The sequence below is a fragment of the Pezoporus occidentalis genome, unplaced genomic scaffold (genome assembly GCF_034315485.1).
Source record: "Pezoporus occidentalis ecotype Australia unplaced genomic scaffold, CSIRO_AGI_Poc_V1 ctg388, whole genome shotgun sequence".
NCBI classification, from domain to species: domain Eukaryota; kingdom Metazoa; phylum Chordata; class Aves; order Psittaciformes; family Psittacidae; genus Pezoporus; species Pezoporus occidentalis.
This window is the reverse complement of record NW_026915711.1, coordinates 145020-162515: the sequence shown is the minus strand read 5'-3', so window position 1 is coordinate 162515 and position 17496 is coordinate 145020. Positions and strand designations below refer to the sequence as shown.

The window sequence follows — 17496 nt, the reverse complement described above, 5'->3', positions numbered from 1 at the left end:
ATGGGTTGGCATGGGACTAACGGGGAGAATGGGTTGGCATGGGGCTGGCATGGGGATAATGGGCCTGGGATGGGACTCTCATGGGGATAATGGATTGGGATGGGGCTGGCATGGGGATAATGGATTGGCATGGGGCTGGCATGGGGATAATGGGTTGGCATGGGGCTGGCATGGGGATAATGGGTTGAGATGAGGCTGGCATGGGGATAATGGGCCTGGGATGGGACTCGCATGGGGATAATGGGTTGGCATGAGGCTGGCATGGGGATCATGGGTTGGGATGGGGCTGGCATGGGGATAATGGGTTGGCATGGGGCTGGCATGGGGATAATGGGTTGGGATGGGGCTGGCATGGGGATAATGGGATGGGGCTGGCATGGGGATAATGGGTTGTCATGGGTCTGGCATGGGGATAATGGGTTGGGATGGGGCTGGGATGGGGATCATGGGTTGGGATGGGGTTGGCATGGGGCTGGCATGGGGCTGGCATGGGGATAATGGATCGGAATGGGGCTGGCATGGGGATAATGGGTTGGGATGGGGCTGGCATGGGGATAATGGGTTGGCATGGGGCTGGCATGGGGATAATGTTTTGGAATGGGGCTGGCATGGGGATAATGGATTGGAATGGGGCTGGCATGGGGATAATGGATTGGAATGGGGCTGGCATGGGGATAATGGGTTGGGTTGGGGCTGGTATGGGGGTAATGGGTTGGCATGGGGCTGGCATGGTGATAATGGGTTGGGATGGGGCTGGCATGGGGATAATGGTTTGGCATGGGGCTGGGATGGGGATAATGGATAATGGGTTGGGATGGGGCTGGCATGGGGATAATGGGTTGGCATGGGGCTGGCATGGGGATAATGGGTTGGCATGGGGCTTGCATGGGGATAATGGGTTGGCATGGGGCTGGCATGGGGATAATGGATTGGAATGGGGCTGGCATGGGGATAATGGATTGGAATGGGGCTGGCATGGGGATAATGGATTGGAATGGGGCTGGCATGGGGATAATGGGTTGGCATGGGGCTGAGGCCTTGACACGGTGCTGGCACGGGGTTAAGGGTCTGGCACGGCGCTGCCATGGCTCTGCCCCGGGTCCTAAAGGGGCCGGTCCGGTCCCCGGGCTCAGCGCCACCGCCTCGGGGCCCCGGGGCCGTGCCAGGCGCTCCCGGACAAAGCGGGCCCTTGTCCCGTGGGGTCACGCGGCCGGGGGGCACCGAGCGGCACTGCCCGGCACCACCGGCGCTCACCGGGGCCGTTCCCATCGCACGGACCCGGTTCCCCCCCCCCCCGGGGCACACTCACCATGCTGGTGACCGGGGCACTGCAAGAGACGGGCGGGCACGGTCATTGGGGGCTTTGGGGACCTGCCCCCCGTTACCCACCCCACCCCCCCCCCCCCCCCGGCACCCTCCCGTTGGTCACCCCACGTTGTCCCCTCGGTTGAGCCCGAGCTGGGATGGACTCAGTCCCGCATCAGCTGAGCATAACCGGGGGCAACCTCGGGGTGCTTTGGGGGGGGGGGGGGGGGGGCACGGACACAAGTACTGGGGATCCCCCCCCTGCCATGGGGTGCCCCATATCCCAGCTGTGTGCTTGGGCACTGGGGAAAGCGAGGCACGGAGTGGAGCACCCACACAGGCTCCCCCAGCCCTGCTGCTAGAAACCCCATAGGGGAAGCAGCACTCGAGGGACCACGGGGAGGGGGTGCCCATAGGGTGAGAGGATGGGGGTTCCCTCCCCACCAATGAGCACCCCCCAGCACAAAGAACCCCTATGACCACGGGGGGGGGGTCCCTGCGGGCCCGGTGCCCCAATCCCCAGCTGGGGACCCCCCCCCCGTGCCCCATCCATCCCCATCCTCGGGGTGCCCCTGTTGCCCCCAGTACCTCGGGGCTGGAGCCGTGGCCGCAGAGCGCGCAGGGGACGGAGGCTCGGGGCCGCTGGCGCAGGGGACCGGGGTCAGCGCTGCCCTTTAAACCCCCCCCCGGCCCCGTGTCCCGGATTAGGGGGTGGCAGCGGTGCCACAGAGCCCCATTGTCCCCTCGGCCCCAGCCGCGCTCCCACCCTTGTCCCCGGCCCCGCTCGCAGCCGGGACCCGGCGCTGGGGTGGATGCGGGGGACGGGACGGGACGGGCTCGTCCCCGGCCCCGCCGCTCGTCCCCCGGCCCGGTGCCAGCTGCCCGCGGCGTCACCGGCACCGTCACCCGCGGGCACCGAGCCAACGGCGCGGCCACCGCAGCCGCCGCGGGGACGTGGCACAGGCATGGGCAGAGCCGGGACACAGGCATGACACAGGCATGACACAGGCATGACACAGGTATGGTCACATCCATGACACAGGCATGACACAGGCATGGTCACATCCATGACACAGCCATGACACAGCCATGACACAGGCATGACACAGGCATGACACAGGCATGATACAGGCATGGTCACATCCATGACACAGGTATGGTCACATCCATGACACAGCCATGACACATCCATGACACAGCCATGACACGGGCATGACACAGGCGTGGTCACATCCATGACACAGCCATGTGTGTGCCGTGGTGCCCTGGGCACATGTACATGTGTGTGTGCATGCAGATGTGCACACGGATACAGGTGTGCACACACATGCACGTGTATGTGCGCACATGGACGCACGTATGCACACACCCAGATGGGCCTACACATGTATGCAGGCACAAACATGCGTACACACACATGCATGTATGCCTGCACACACAGACATGCCTGCACACATGCACGTGCACAGATAGGCCCATGCAGCCATGCAAGGGCATGTATGCGCATACAGATGTGCACACACGTTCACATACATACACATGTGTGCACACGCACACAGACACCAGCATGCACACGCATGCATGCATGCATGCACACGGTCATGCGCACACACATCTATGCATACGCAGGCATGCCTACATGCGCGTGTGCACATGCACACACACACACATGTACACGCATGAACATATGCACACAGTCCCAAACATGCACACACATGCAAACACATGTGCTACAGACACAAACATGCACGTACATGCATGCACGCTTGCACACACATGTACAAACACATACACACACGAATACACATGCACACACATAAACACAAACGTACACACGCATACAAACACATGCACATACATGCGTACACACATGCACAAAGCATGCACACACATGTGTACACATATGCACATACACGTACATACATGTCCACACACACATATACAAACACATGCACACCCTCGGGCGCGGATCCCACCACTTCTGCACCCCCATCCCAGCACCAGCACCCCCCAAATAGCACCCGGACCCCCCCCGCTCCTACCCACCGGCGTCAGTCAGTCTGTGCCTGTCGGTGCCTCGGTGTTCTATGGGTCTGTGTGTCCGTGGGTCCGTGCTCTCTGTGTTCTATGGGTCTGTGTGTCCGTGGGTCCGTGTTCTATGGGTCTGTGTGTCGGTGGGTCCGTGTGTCCGTGGCTCTGTGTGTCTCTATCTCCGTGTTCCGTGGGTCTGTGTGTCCGTGGGTCCGTGTTCTATGGGTCTGTGTGTCTCTATCTCCGTGTTCCGTGGGTCCGTGTGTCCGCGGCTCTGTGTGTCGGTGGGTCCGTGTTCTATGGGTCCGTGTGTCCGTGGGTCCGTGTTCTATGGGTCTGTGTGTCTCTATCTCCGTGTTCCGTGGGTCCGTGTGTCCGTGGGTCCGTGTTCTATGGGTCTGTGTGTCTCTATCTCCGTGTTCCGTGGGTCCGTGTGTCCGCGGCTCTGTGTGTCGGTGGGTCCGTGTTCTGTGGGTCTGTGTATTGGTGTGTTCCGTGTTCCGTGGGTCCGTGTCCGCGGCTCCCTCTGTGGGTCACTGTGTCTCTGGCTCCCTCCGGTGCTCCCAGCGGCTCTGCTCGCTCCGGTCCCGGTGCTGGCGGCGGCGCCTCTTGCCCGGGCGGGGCGGCCCCGGGGGGGGGGGGGGGAAGCGGGCGGGGCGGGAGCGGGGGGAGCCGAAGGGAACCGGGGGGGGGATGCGGGGTGCGGAGCCCTGGGACGGGCCCGAGCCCCGGGGGCAGCGCGGAGCCGGGTGCGGGGCGAGGGGGGGGGGCGGCCGGGAGCGGGGCCACGGGCGGGGTCAGGCGGGGCCGGCGGTAACGGTGACACCGCGGGGCAGAAATGTCAGCGGCGGAGGCTGGCGGCTGCTCCCGCCCCGGGAGCTATTCCCGACAGCGCGGCTCGGCACGGAGTGGGGCGGAACGGCGCGCCCGGCACGGCACGGCACGGCACGGCACGGCACGGCACGGCATGGCATGCATGGCACATATGGCACATATGGCACACATGGCACACATGGCACACATGGCACACATGGCATACATGGCACACATGGCACACATGGCACACATGGCATGCATGGCACAACATGGCATACATGGCACACATGGCACGGCGCTCATACATGGCACGGCGCTCATACATGGCATGGCATAGCGTGTCATGCACAGCACTGCACGGCGCGGCATACATGGCACATATGGCATGCATGGCACACATGGCATACATGGCACACATGGCATACATGGCACAACATGGCATACATGGCACGGCACTCATACATGGCATGGCATAGCGTGTCATGCGCAGCAAGGCATGGTATACATGACAAAGCACGGCACAGCATGGCACGCGCAGTACAGCGTGGCTCGGCATGCCCTACATGGCGTGGTGTGGTGTGGTAAGGCATGCATGGACACAAAGTGGTGTGGCTTCGCATGGCACAGTATGGCATACGTGGCACGGCATGGTATACACGGCATGGCATAGCATACGTGGCACAGCATGGTATACACGGCATGGCATGGCATGGCATACATGGCATGGCATGGCATACATGTCACGGTATGGCATATGTGGCACAGCATGGTATACCTGGCACAGCATGGCATACATGGCACAGCATGGTGTACATGGCATGGCATGCTATACGTGGCAAGGCATACATGGCATGGCATGGCATACATGGCATGGTATGGCATATGTGGCACAGGATGGTATACATGGTATGGCATGGCATGCATGGATGGCATATGTGGCACAGCATGGCATACATGGCAAAGCATGGTATACATGGCACAGCATAGTATATATGGCACAGTATGGCATACATGGCAGAGCATGGCATACGTGGCATGGCATGGCACACATGGCAGAGCATGGCATACATGGATGGCACACATGGCACAGCATGGCACACATGGCACAGCATGGCATACATGGCACAGCATGGCACACATGGCACAGCATGGCATACATGGCACAGCATGGCACACATGGAACAGCATGGCATACATGCCACAGCATGCCCAGCAGGGCATAGGATGTAGGGAATGGCACGGCATGGCTTGGCACAGCACACGGCATGGCACAGCAGGGCTTGGCACGGCACGGCATGGCACAGCGGAGCCTGGCACAGCACTGTGCGTATGCCAGGGCATGGCACGGCTTGGGCAGGTCCCCGCTGCCTGTTTACCTGGGCCCCTCCTTGGGGACCGGCTGGGGACTGGTGCAGGCAGGGAACGGGCAGGGATCGGGAAGGACGGGCAGGGGCAGCTCCCCCCCTCCATGAGCAGGGGCACAACGGAGCTCGGGCCCCCCCTTTCCCTGCGCTGTGCCCGGGCTGCCCGCAGGAACCCAGGCTTGGGGGTGCCCTGGGGACACTGGGGTGGCAACAGGCTCCTGGCAACGGCCCGGGGCTGCTCACAGCGGCGGCCCCGCGGGCACGGGGCGGGTACAGGCAGGGGGGTACCAGGGGCACCCCGCAGGGGGACACTGGGGTCCTACCGGGTAGAGGGGGGGGGGGGCGTCGGGGAGATAGAGGGGAGACACCAGGGGGGATGCTGGGGGAGATACCGGGGGGACATTGGGGGGATACCGGGGGGAAATGAGGGGGACACCGGGATGATGCTGCGGGGAACACCGGGGAGACACCAGAGGGATGGTGGAGTATAACGGGGGGGGTGCACAGGGGGACACTGAGGGGATACCGAGGGGACACCGGGTGGTTGCAGGCTAGGATACCGGGGGGATAAGGGAGAGACACGGGGAGAAACCGGGAGGACACTGGAGGGCTACCGGGGGGGGGACACCGGGATGATGCTGCGGGGGACACCGGGGAGATACTGGAGGGATAGCAGAGTATACCGGGGGGTGGGAGACACACGCACCAGGGGACACTAGGGGGATACCGAGGGGACACCGGGGGGGTTACAGGGTAGGATACCGGGGGGATACGGGGGGGGACATACAGGAAGGATGCTTCGGGGGACACCGAGGAGACACGGGAGGGATTGCACCGGGGGACACTAGGGGATACCGAGGGGACACCGGGGGGGGTTACAGGGACACCGGGGGGGGGGATACAGGGATAACGGATACCGGGGGGGGGGTGGGGGGACATACAGGGGATACCGAGGGGACACCGGGGGGGTTACAGGGTAGGATACCGGGGGGATACGGGGGACACCGAGGATACACGGGAGGGATAACGGAGTATACGGGGGGGGGTGCACCGGGGGACACTGAGGGGATACCGAGGGGACACCGGGGGGGTTACAGGATAGGACAGCGGGGGGCCACCGGGGGAGCGGGGACACCGGGGTGGTTACAGGATAGGACAGCGGGGGGCCATACCCCCGTGTTCCCCCCCCATCACCGGTGATGCCCCATGTCCCCCCATCCCTCTCCACCGCTGCCCCCCCCCTCTCCGTGCTACCTGTGGGGACACCCGTGTGTCCCCCACACCGAACCCAAGGGGTGTCGTCCCCCCCCCCCCGGGACCGAGGTCTACCCCCGTTGCCCCCCCCCGCTTAACACCGCTAACTCCTCCACACCGGCAGGGGGCGCCGCGCCGCCTCGGCTGCCCCGGCGGTACGCTCTGCTCTGCGCGGGGCGGGGCGGGGCGGGAGCGTCCGGCGGCCATGGCGGACACCGAGAAGCTCAACCTGGACTCCATCATCAGCCGCCTCCTGGAGGGTGAGCGGGGACCCCCCCCCCGAACCCCGGAACCCCGGAACCCCCCCCCGGCAGCGGCTGTGGGCCCCGGGGCTGCCCCTGCCCCGGGGGGGGAGCGGTTGGGCCTCGGGGGTTGGGGTCTGCAGAGGCCGCGGCCTGTGCCTGGGGGGGGGGGGGGAGCGTGCCCCACACGGGAGGTGTTGGGGTTGGGGGGCTCGGGGGGGTGGGGTTGGGGGGGTGTGGGGTTCGGAGGTTCAGGGGGTTTGGGGGGGTCGGGGGGGTGGTGGGGGCTTGTGGGGTTCGGAGGTTCAGGGGGGTGGAGGTTGGGGTTATGGGGTTTGGGGGGTTCAGAAGTGGTTGTTGGGCTGTGGGGTTTGGGGTCCTCAGGGGGGTGTTGGGTGATGTGGGGTTTGGGGGCTCAGGGATGTGGTTATTGAGGGGCTGTGGGGTTTGGGGTTCAGAGGGGTGTTGGGGGCTGTGGATTTTGGGGTGCTCAAGGGGTTGTTGGGAGGTTTGGGGTCTCAGGAGGTTGGTGGGGCTGTGGGGTTTAGGGGCTCAAGGAAGTTGTTATTGGGGGGCTGTGGGCTAGAGATGCTCAGGGGGCTGTGGGGGATTGTAGGTTTTGGGGTGTGCAGGGGTTGTTGAGGCTGTAGGGTTTGGGGGCTCCGGGACGTGGTTATTGAGGGGCTGTGGGGTTTAGAGGCTCAGGGGGGTGTTGTGGGCTGTGGGGTTTGGGGTGCTATGGGGGGCTTGTTGGGGAACTGTGGGGTTTGGGGGCTTCGTGGGGCTGTGGGGTTTTGGGGCTCAGGGGGGTGTTGGGGGCTGTGGGGTTTGGGAACTTCGTGGGGTTTTGGGGCTCAGGGAAGTGGTTATTGGTGGCCTGTGGGGTTTAGAGGCTCAGGGGGGTGTTGGGGGTTGTGGGTTTTGGGGCACTCAGGGGGTGGCTTTGGGTTCTGTGGGGTTTGGGGGTTCAGGATTGTGTTGGGGCTGTGTTTGGAGACTGAGAGGGGTGGGTCTGGGGGCTCAGGGAGGGGGTTCCTGGGGGCATCTGTGGCTTAGGGGCTCAGGGAGGTGGTTATTGGGGGGCTGTGGGGTTTAGAGGCTCGGGGGGGTTGTTGAGGGGCTGTGGGGTTTGGGAAGTTTGTGGGGTTTTGGGGTTCAGGGAGGCGGTTATTGGTGGGCTGTGGGGTTTAGAGGCTCGGGGTGTTGGGGGCTGTGGGGTTTGGGAGGTTTGTGGGGTTTTGGGGTTCAGGGAGGTGGTTATTATGGGACTGTGGGGTTTAGAGGCTCAGGGGGGTGTTGGGGGCTGTGGGGTTTGGGCCCTCGGGGGGTTATCTGGATTCTGTGGGCTTTGGGAGCTCAGGGAAGCGGTGGTTGGGGGGCTGTGGAGTTTAGAGGCTGAGGCTGTTGTTGGGGGTTGTGGGTTTTGGGGCGCTCAGGGGGGTATTTGTGTTCTGTGGGTTTGGGGGCTCAGGGACATTGGGGGGGAGCAGGCTCTGTGCTTTGAGGCTCAGGTGCATTGCAGGCAATGGGGCCGTGGCTTGGGGGCCGCATTGGGGGGGGGGGGGTTATGGGGCTCCCCCCTTGATGTGTGTGTGTTGTGTCCCCCCCGTTGCCCCCAACGGGAGCAGTGCAAGGCTCACGGCCCGGCAAGAACGTGCAGCTGACGGAGAACGAGATCCGGGGCCTGTGCCTCAAGTCCCGGGAGATCTTCCTCAGCCAGCCCATCCTGCTGGAGCTGGAGGCCCCCCTCAAGATCTGCGGTGAGCAGGATGGGTGCAGGCTGCGCTCAGCGCCCGGCCCCTGCTGCCCTGCCCCGCCGGGCGGCCTCACAGCCCCTCCGTGTCCCTCCTTGCCCCTGCTCCAGGTGACATCCACGGGCAGTACTACGACCTCCTGCGGCTCTTTGAGTACGGGGGCTTCCCCCCCGAGAGCAATTACTTGTTCCTGGGGGACTACGTGGACCGGGGCAAGCAGTCCCTGGAGACCATCTGCCTGCTCCTGGCCTACAAGATCAAGTACCCCGAGAACTTCTTCCTGCTGCGGGGCAACCACGAGTGCGCCAGCATCAACCGCATCTACGGCTTCTACGATGAGTGTGAGTGATGGGGATGGAGCCCTCGAAACCCCTCTGCCGTGGCCGGGCACCCCGGTGTCGTCCCCGTGCACCCCGGTGTCGTCCCCGTGCACCCCGGTGTCGTCCCCGTGCACCCCGGTGTCATCCCCGTGCACCCCGGTGTCATCCCTTGTACCCTGGTGTCATCCCTTGTACCCCGGTGTCATCCCCGTGCACCCCAGTGTCATCCCTGTGAACCCCGTTGTCACCCCTGTGCACCCCAATGTCCTGTGCACTCCAGTGTCATCCCCGTGCACCCCAGTGTCATCCCCGTGCACCCCAATGTCATCCTTGTGCACCCCAGTGTCATCCCCATGCACCCCAGTGTCATTCCCGGGTACCCCGTTGTCATCCCCGTGCACCCCAATGTCATCCCCGTGTACCCTGGTATCACCCCTGGGCACCCCAGTATCATCCCTGTGCACCCCGGTGTCACCCTGTGCACTCCAGTGTCATCCCTTGTACCTCGGTGTCATCCCCAGGCACCCCGGTGTCATCCCCGTGCACCCCAGTGTCACCCCTTGTACCCCGGTGTCATCCCCGTGCACCCCAGTGTCACCCCTTGTACGCCGGTGTCATCCCTGTGCACCCCAGTGTCATCCCTTGTACCTCGGTGTCATCCCTGTGCACCCTGGTGTCATCCCCGTGCACCCCAGTGTTACCCCTTGTACCTCGGTGTCATCCCCATGCACCCCGGTGTCATCCCTGTCCACCCCGGTGTCATCCCTGTGCACCCCGGTGTCATCCCTGTCCACCCCGGTGTCATCCCTTGTACCCTGGTGTCATCCCTGTCCACCCCGGTGTCATCCCTGTCCACCCCGGTGTCATCCCTTGTACCTCGGTGTCATCCCTGTCCACCTCGGTGTCATCCCCGTGCCCCCAGTGTCATCCCCATGCACCCCGGTGTCATCCCCATGCACCCCGGTGTCATCCCTGTCCACCCCGGTGTCATCCCTGTCCACCCCGGTGTCATCCCCGTGCCCCCAGTGTCATCCCCGTGCCCCCAGTGTCATCCCCGTGCACCCCGGTGTCACCCCTGTCTACCCCAGTGTCATCCCCCTGCTGCCCCATTCCATCCCCTAATAGAGCTGCTGTGACCATGGGTGCCCTCCTTGTGCCAGCCCTGAACCCGCACCCAGCCTCTAGCACCCCAGTGTTCCCAGTGCCACACACACTGGGGGCCCTACACCCTCCCTGCACCCCCTTTTCACCCCCCCCAACAACCACACCTACCCACTGACTCTGGGTCACCCCCATGGCATTGCCACCGTTACCAGGGCCCATGCTCCACTTGGTGGGGGGGGGAGCCCCACAAGCTGCTGTACCCCCAATTTGCCCCCCCGTAGGCAAGCGGCGATACAACATCAAGCTCTGGAAGACCTTCACCGACTGCTTCAACTGCCTGCCCATCGCTGCTATCGTGGACGAGAAGATCTTCTGCTGCCACGGAGGTGGGCATGGACGGCGCTTTTGGGGTGCCCCATGGTGGGGTGCTGGTGAAGAGGATGAAGCTGATCCCCCCCCCTCCCGTTTCCCATAGGGCTGTCTCCCGACCTGCAGTCCATGGAGCAGATCCGGCGGATCATGCGCCCCACGGACGTCCCGGATCAGGGCCTGCTCTGCGACCTGCTCTGGTCCGACCCCGACAAGGACGTGCAGGGCTGGGGCGAGAACGACCGCGGCGTCTCCTTCACCTTTGGGGCCGAGGTGGTGGCCAAGTTCCTGCACAAGCACGACCTGGACCTCATCTGCCGGGCGCACCAGGTATGGCCTTGGGTGTCCCCCCGCCCTGGGGTATTTGCTATGGGGTCGGGGGTGTTTTTACCCCTAAGATTTGCCCCTCCAGGGCAGTGTTTCATAGAATGGGTTGGGAAGGGGCCTTAAAGCCCATCCAGCTCCAACCCCAACCCCTTCCACTGGAGCAGCTTGCTCCAAGCCTCGTCCAGCCTGGTCTTGAGCACTGCCAGGGATGGAACTCTTGGACCCACACAAGTTTTGGGGGGTGGCTGGGGGTGGGGGTGGTATTTTAGGGTCCAGCTCAGCCCCTGTGGTGCCCATGCAGGTAGTGGAGGACGGGTACGAGTTCTTCGCCAAGCGCCAGCTCGTCACCCTCTTCTCAGCACCCAACTACTGCGGGGAGTTCGACAACGCGGGGGCCATGATGAGCGTGGATGAAACCCTCATGTGCTCCTTTCAGGTAGGAGATGCCAGAGGGGTGAAGGGGGGACACACACACACACACAGGACCCCCTCCCCAGCATCCAATTCCTGCTGGATGGGTGCAAAGAGAAGGTGCAGAGCCTCCCCCTTCAATGCGGGACAGGAGGAGGATGCTGGGGCAGGATGGGGTGCAACGTGCACACCACACCCCCCTTTTTGTCCCCCCCTTTTCCCTCCAGATTCTGAAGCCAGCTGACAAGAACAAGGGCAAATACGGGCAGTTCAGTGGGCTGAACCCCGCCGGCCGCCCCGTCACCCCCCCCCGCAACTCTGCCAAAGCCAAGAAATGAGGCCCGAGCCCCCCCCTCCTCCCTCAGCATCCGGTCGCTTTTGCTTTCAACTCCTTTTGGGGGGGCTTTTTTATTTGGAAGATCCTGAACACCCCCCCCCCCCCCACCCTGTTCTCCCTTCCCCAGCCACCACCACCCCAAATGCAAGCCCTAAGGGGGGGGGGGGCTCTAAGCCCCCAACCCTATGGAGGTGGATGGGCAAAGGGGGGGGGGGTGAGCAGGAGGGTTTTTTTTGGGGGAATAAACTTGTAATTTGGGGGTTATGAGGGTTTTGTGTGTGTGTGTGTGTGTGTGTGTGAGCACCTCGGGGTGCTCAGCACTCGCCATCGCTGTCCTCTGCCAGCACCTCCTGCGTTGGGGCCGGGTTGGGCCCCCCCGGTGTCAGCACCGAGCCAAAAAACAATGAGCGAAACTGGGGGGGGGGGAAAGGAGAGAAATGGGGGTCAGGAGGGGGCTGTGCCCATCCCTGTGCCCCCAGGGCAGCCCCCTGCCCATCCACACCTTCTTGTGGGGGGGAGTCCCTGGTACAGCGCCACCATCCTCCTCCTCCTCCTCCTCTTCTTCCTCCTCCGGGTCGCTGGGGGGGCGATGTGGGGTGCGCAGGGGGAAGGTGGGGCTGGGGGGCTCCCTCGTGCTCTCCTCGCAGGCGCTGGTTTCCATTGCCACCATGAAGGCCTCCAGGTCGTCAGCGAAGTCCTCCGAAGGGGCAGGCGTGTGGGACGCGCTGGGGTGCAGTAAGCAGAGGCAGAGCAGGGAGCGTTCACTCTGGTCCCTACTGATGCCAAGGGGGGACTGGCGCCCTCCTGCAGCTCCTACCCGTTGGATGTGGGGTGCTGGGAGCTGCTTTCTGGGTCCGACAGGGTGGCCAGCACCAGGGTGACCTCCAGCACCGCGTCAGCCAGCGTGAAGACCGCCGGCCTGGGGGCACAAAGAGCTTTAAGGTGCGGGGCAGCTCCCAGAGGCAAGGGCCAGCCCTGGGGGTCCCCATTCCTACCTGCCGGGTGCATCATAGTAGATGCTGAGGGGCAGGTTGGAGGCCTCTGCGAAGCTCAGCAGCCCCTAAAGGGAGGGCAAATGGGGAGGTTGTGGGGGGGGCTGAGGGGTGACCCAGGGCTGGGAGCTGGGGTCCGGGCAGGGCCTCACCCGGAATTCCCGGAGGCAGAAGGTGATGTGGGAGTCCGGGACCGCAGCCACTGCCTCGAACTCCTCCTTGGCCAAGCACAGCTCCGTCACCATCGTCTTGCTGAGCTCTGGGGCAGGAGGGGGGGCCGTGAGGGCACCCCAACGCTAGGGAAAGGGCACCCCAGCCCCATAGCACTCACCCGCCTCGTCCTCCACGTAGTTCCGGAGGCTGATCTTGCCCCCAGGGTCAACCCTCAGCGTCACCTCGGCCAGCGTCAGCGGGAAGTGGACCACGGCCTCTGCCAGCAGCCTGTGCGACCCATTGGGGTGAGCACCCCAAATCCCCCCCCCTCTTCCCCCCTGTCCCATAGAAACGGGGTCCCTCTGCCTTCAGCCCATCCCAGTGTCCCCACAGCCAGCCCCGGTCCCCACTCACTGCGCCGGGGCGCGGAGGCTGCTGGCGCATCGCTGGGTGTCGAAGACAGCCTGGAGCCGCTCGCACTCCTGGAAGGCCAGGTTGTGGGTCTTGGTGACGCCTGGCAGGGAGGACACTGCGGTGGGGCCGGGCTCCGCGTTTTGCCCCTCTGCACCCATCCGTTCCCCCGCCAGCACCAGCACGCAGCACGCACCGTACTTGCAGTGCAGCTGCACGACCAAGCGGCTGAGCTGGGCTTTGAGCAGGATGAGGCATTTCTCCACCGTCTTCTCCAGCGAGGGCAGCGAGCGGAAGACACCCAGGAAGGACTGGAGGGATGGGGATGGGGGCAGTCACCCCCAAAGCGCTCCTGGAGCAATGGGGGGGGGTGGTGGTGGGGCACAGGGGGCTGCACCTTCATGAGCACTTTGCATCGGAAGAGCTCGGTGTCGGGCTGGGGGCCGCCCGCCTCGTACCGCTGGAAGAAGTGGGGTGCGAAGAGGAAGGAGGCGAAGGCGGAGCGGGAGGAGTTGATGGAGCGCAGGGAGAGCTGGGGACACCGCACACGCATAGGGTGGCTGTCGCTCAGTGGGGACAATGGGGGGCACTGCTGGCCCCACAGCTCCCGGCCCCTTTGGTTCCCCCGTACCCCGTTCTCAGTGGGCTCCAGGTAGAGCTCATCGCCGATCCGGGACAGGGAGTGCACAGCTCGGCCGAGGACTGAGGAAGAGGATGTGGGGCGGGGGGGGTGAGGAAGGGCACCCCATTGCCCCCCCCACACACACACCCCATGGCCGCCCCCCATGGCCCCGCTCACCTTTAACGTTGCCTCCCACGATGACGCACTTCATGGCGCGGGCTTGGACCCAGCGCACACGTGGCGGCTTCGCGCCTCCCGCCGCAGGCCACGCCCCGGAGCCGAGGCCACGCCCCTTTCCCCACGGAAGCCACGCCCCTCCTGCCACACCCGGTTGCTCTTGGCCTTCCCCCCCCCCCCCCAAACTCCTTCCCCCCCCCCTCCTCCTCCCCGCGCCCCCCGAGTGGTCCCTCCCGGCCCCCCCCCCCGCCCCCCGCCGCCGTGGTTCCTCCCGCTTCACCTCCGCGCCGGCACCTTCCCGTCTCCCGCGCCGCCCTCCCCCGCCGCCCTCCGATTGGTGGAGCGCCGGCCTCCGTCCCGCCCCTACCTGCAGCTGATTGGTCAGCGCCGCAGCGCGAAGGCCCGGCGGCGTTTTCGCGCCTTACGTCACCCGGCGCGGTCCCGCCCTACGCCGCTGGCTTCCCGCCGTAAGCCCGCCCACTCCTCGGCTCGCTATTGGCTGCGCGCATTGGAGTGACGCAGAGCTCAGCCAATCGGGCCTCGACGGCGAGTGGCGGGGGAAGCCCGATCCCCCCCCCCGGGTTCACACCGGGCTCTCATTCACCTCAATCCCTTCCATTCACCCCGGGGCACGCTCGGGGCCCTCCCATGGGATGTGGGGTGGGAAAGGGGTCCCGGAGCTAGGGGGAGGCCCCACATGGGGGGCAGGAGCTGATAAACCCATCCCGGGGGGCAGAGGGACCTGGGGGGTTCAATGTGGAGAAGAGAAGGCTCAGGGGGGACCTGATGGCTGCCTCCAAGTGCCTGAGAGGAGGATGGAGCCAGGAGGGGCTGGGCTCTGCTCCCAAGGAACAAGGGATGGGACAAGAGGAAACGGCCTCAAGCTGCCCCAGGGCAGGTTTAGATGGAGCTGAGGAACAATTCCTGCCCCAGAGGGTGCTCAGGCATTGGAACTGCCCTGCAGGTGCTCACAAACCCCATAGACAAGGCCCCAGTGCTATGGGTTATGGTGGCCTTGGGGTTGGACTTTGTGCTCTTAAAGCCCTTTCCCAACCTGGATGATTCCGTGATTCTGAGGATCCCTGACCCACACCTGTGGGCTCTGCCTCCCAAGCAGCGCCTGTGGGAGGGGGATGCTGTAGCCGGGTTGGCAGCAGCGCGTGGTCTCCCCATCCTTCAGGTGCTGGAAGCAGTGGGAAGCTCACAGCTGGAAGGCTGACGCCGTGCATGAGCTGTGTGAGGGAAGCAATGGAACAGGGAAAGGGTCCCATTGGGGAGGCTGTGGTGAGGGGGGGGCTCAGCAAATCCCTTCCCTCCCGCACGCAGCCAACCTGGAGCAAGGGCTCGGGATGGAGCCTTGAGGCCAGGCTGCCCCATCACACTCGGGCTCCACTGCCCTTCTCTGGCCCTGCTCCAGCACCTCAAGGTCTCTGTTGCAGTGAGGGGCCTGGAGCTGACCCCTGGTCACAGCCTGTGACAGGCTCAGCGCCGGCTCAAGTCCCTCCTCCTGCGCTCAGAGACCAAAGAGGGGCCCCTGGATGGAGCCTCGGAGCGGGGCTGGCACCTGAAGGGGGCACGGAGCCGTTCCCCGGCATCCTCAGCCTCTCCTCCTCCTCTTCCCATCAGGTGCCTCTCCGGATGCTCCACGTCTTGGATCCGGACCCGACGCCCCTCGGCAGCGCATCCCCTCCAGGTACACAAACACCCCCCCCCCATGGGGCCGTGCTGCACGTATCTGTGTGCATGGGGAGCCTGTGGGGCTCCCAGCCCTGCCTTGGCCGGGGTTTGGGGTCCAGCCCCATTGGGATCTCTGGCTCCCGGCCCCTTCCTCCCTTCTTCCCAAGGGGAGGAAGGGCTCGTGCGTGTGTTCCAGCCCTGGAACAGCCACCGGGCTCCTCTGGAGCTGCTGTCCCCAGGAGGGGCTCTGGCCTCGGGGTCTGCGTTTTATGGGGCCGTGGATGGGACGCAGCTGCCTGCGCTCGTGACACAGACACCTCCGCGGTGGCCAAAGCCACGCGCACCCCTCCTGGTCCCCATGGTGTCGTGTCCCGTCCCCCCCACCTCCATCCAGCCGGGATTGAGCTGGATACAGGCTGGGAACTGGCCCCTGTCACCCCTGCGTGTCCCATCCTGCTGGTGGCTCCCATCCCAAGCACATGGCACGAGACAGACGGACGCAGCTGGATGTGGGGCGGCTGGGAAGGGACCGGCGTGGGGCTCCATGGCTGCTCCACGCCCTGAGACCCCCCTTAAGGAGCGGGGCCGGTGCCCACGGCTCACCCCATGGAGGGGCCGTGGGTGCTTTGGGGTTGGCGATGAGCTTCCTTGCGGGCACCCCCCCTGTTGCTGGGGGGCGGCCCATGGGTACCAATGGTGCTGGAGGCCATGGAAGGAGCAGGTAGGAGCAGGCAGGGCCCCGGGAGGGAGCTGTGGGGGGGAGCAGCGGCCGCAAAGGGCAGCAGTGGGAGGCGGCGGCGCCGGCGGGGATGAAGGTGAGGTCAGCTCCGCGCTGGTGACGTGGCCCGGGGGCAGCAGGGTCGCGGTTTTGTCCCCCCCTCCCGGGGCTGGCGCAGGGCCTGGAGCGCAGGAGGAGGAGGAGGAGGGTGATGAGGATGAGGATGCTGCTTCCCAGCCCTCCAGTGCCCCCCTTGTCCCGGGGCAGGGGCATCCATTGGGTGATGGAGGGGGGCTTGTGCCGTGTTCCCCATCACCCTCCTCTTGCTCCTTCTCTCCCAGGTGATCCCTGCAGCCACAAAGCTGGAAACGCCACCAGAACCCACCTCAATGATGATGGTTGGGAGGGGGCAGAGCAAGCAGGACCACCTCCCCCCCCCTCCCGCCCCACATCCCCAAGGCCGTGGAGGCTGCTCCGTGCTGCTGGCAGGGGGCTGTTGGCTCAGGGTAAGGGGGAAATCAGATCCCCTGCACCGGGAACGGCCCCATGCTGTGCAAGGGCTGGAAGTGGGGACCTTCCCCCCACCACCACCTCCGCAGGCTGCTGGGGAGGGAGGATGCGGCATTCCCAGTGCTCGAGGTGGGGCAGCTCCATCCCCCCGGCCCCTCTGTCACCCATGGGGCTGCAGCACCCCCTGAACGAGCACCCAAGAGCTCTGTGTCTCAATGGGACCCCTCAATAGGGAGCACCCGGGTTGGAGCAGCACCCTGAGGACCTCCCCCCCCCCCCCATCGCCCTGGTGCACGTGTGTTGGGTGCTTCCTCATGGATTCCCCACCGAATCCATGTTTCCCACCCCATAAACCACCCCGGCCCCACCGCTCTGTGTGTGTCCGTGTGGGGTTTACCCCTACCGGGTGTCCCTAAAACCCAGGGCTTGGTGGCTCCAGCTCTCCGAATCCCGACGGATTTAGAGCAAGGCAGGGTCGTGGCATCGCTCCAAGCGCTCACCCCGCTCCTCCGCACCCCGCGTAGAGCCGGGAGGATGCGATCGCGGCCGGGAACGGAGCCGGGAATGCTCGGACCTGGCTGTGGCCGACACGAACCCGCCTC

General features: G+C 64.9%; 2 protein-coding genes across 2 annotated transcripts; one reads left to right on the top strand and one right to left on the bottom strand.

Annotated features, from left to right (window-relative positions):
• Positions 1–6900: 6900 nt before the first annotated feature.
• On the top strand, positions 6901–11898 carry PPP1CA (protein phosphatase 1 catalytic subunit alpha). Its single transcript, XM_062632260.1, has 7 exons — positions 6901–7030; positions 8641–8772; positions 8877–9107; positions 10472–10576; positions 10666–10889; positions 11188–11322; positions 11525–11898. Exons 1-7 carry the CDS (start codon positions 6976–6978, stop codon positions 11633–11635), a joined length of 993 nt encoding a protein of 330 aa, XP_062488244.1. The 5' UTR covers positions 6901–6975; the 3' UTR covers positions 11636–11898.
• On the bottom strand, positions 11754–14101 carry RAD9A (RAD9 checkpoint clamp component A). Its single transcript, XM_062632259.1, has 11 exons — positions 13990–14101; positions 13822–13892; positions 13588–13722; positions 13387–13501; positions 13194–13293; positions 12958–13067; positions 12779–12885; positions 12630–12694; positions 12452–12553; positions 12137–12359; positions 11754–12047 (listed from the first exon to the last, which is right to left on the bottom strand). Exons 1-11 carry the CDS (start codon positions 14021–14023, stop codon positions 11949–11951), a joined length of 1161 nt encoding a protein of 386 aa, XP_062488243.1. The 5' UTR covers positions 14024–14101; the 3' UTR covers positions 11754–11948.
• Positions 14102–17496: the final 3395 nt, after the last annotated feature.

Coding starts and splice junctions, on each gene's coding strand:
- PPP1CA (XM_062632260.1), top strand. CDS start 6,976: ATGGCGGACACCGAGAAGCTCAACCTGGACTCCATCATCAGCCGCCTC. Junction 8,773..8,876: donor GGCCCCCCTCAAGATCTGCG/GTGAGCAGGATG, acceptor CCCCTGCTCCAG/GTGACATCCACGGGCAGTAC. Junction 10,577..10,665: donor GATCTTCTGCTGCCACGGAG/GTGGGCATGGAC, acceptor CGTTTCCCATAG/GGCTGTCTCCCGACCTGCAG.
- RAD9A (XM_062632259.1), bottom strand. CDS start 14,023: ATGAAGTGCGTCATCGTGGGAGGCAACGTTAAAG. Junction 13,068..13,193: donor AGCCTCCGCGCCCCGGCGCA/GTGAGTGGGGAC, acceptor TGGGTCGCACAG/GCTGCTGGCAGAGGCCGTGG. Junction 12,048..12,136: donor GGACTCCCCCCCACAAGAAG/GTGTGGATGGGC, acceptor CCCCCCCCCCAG/TTTCGCTCATTGTTTTTTGG.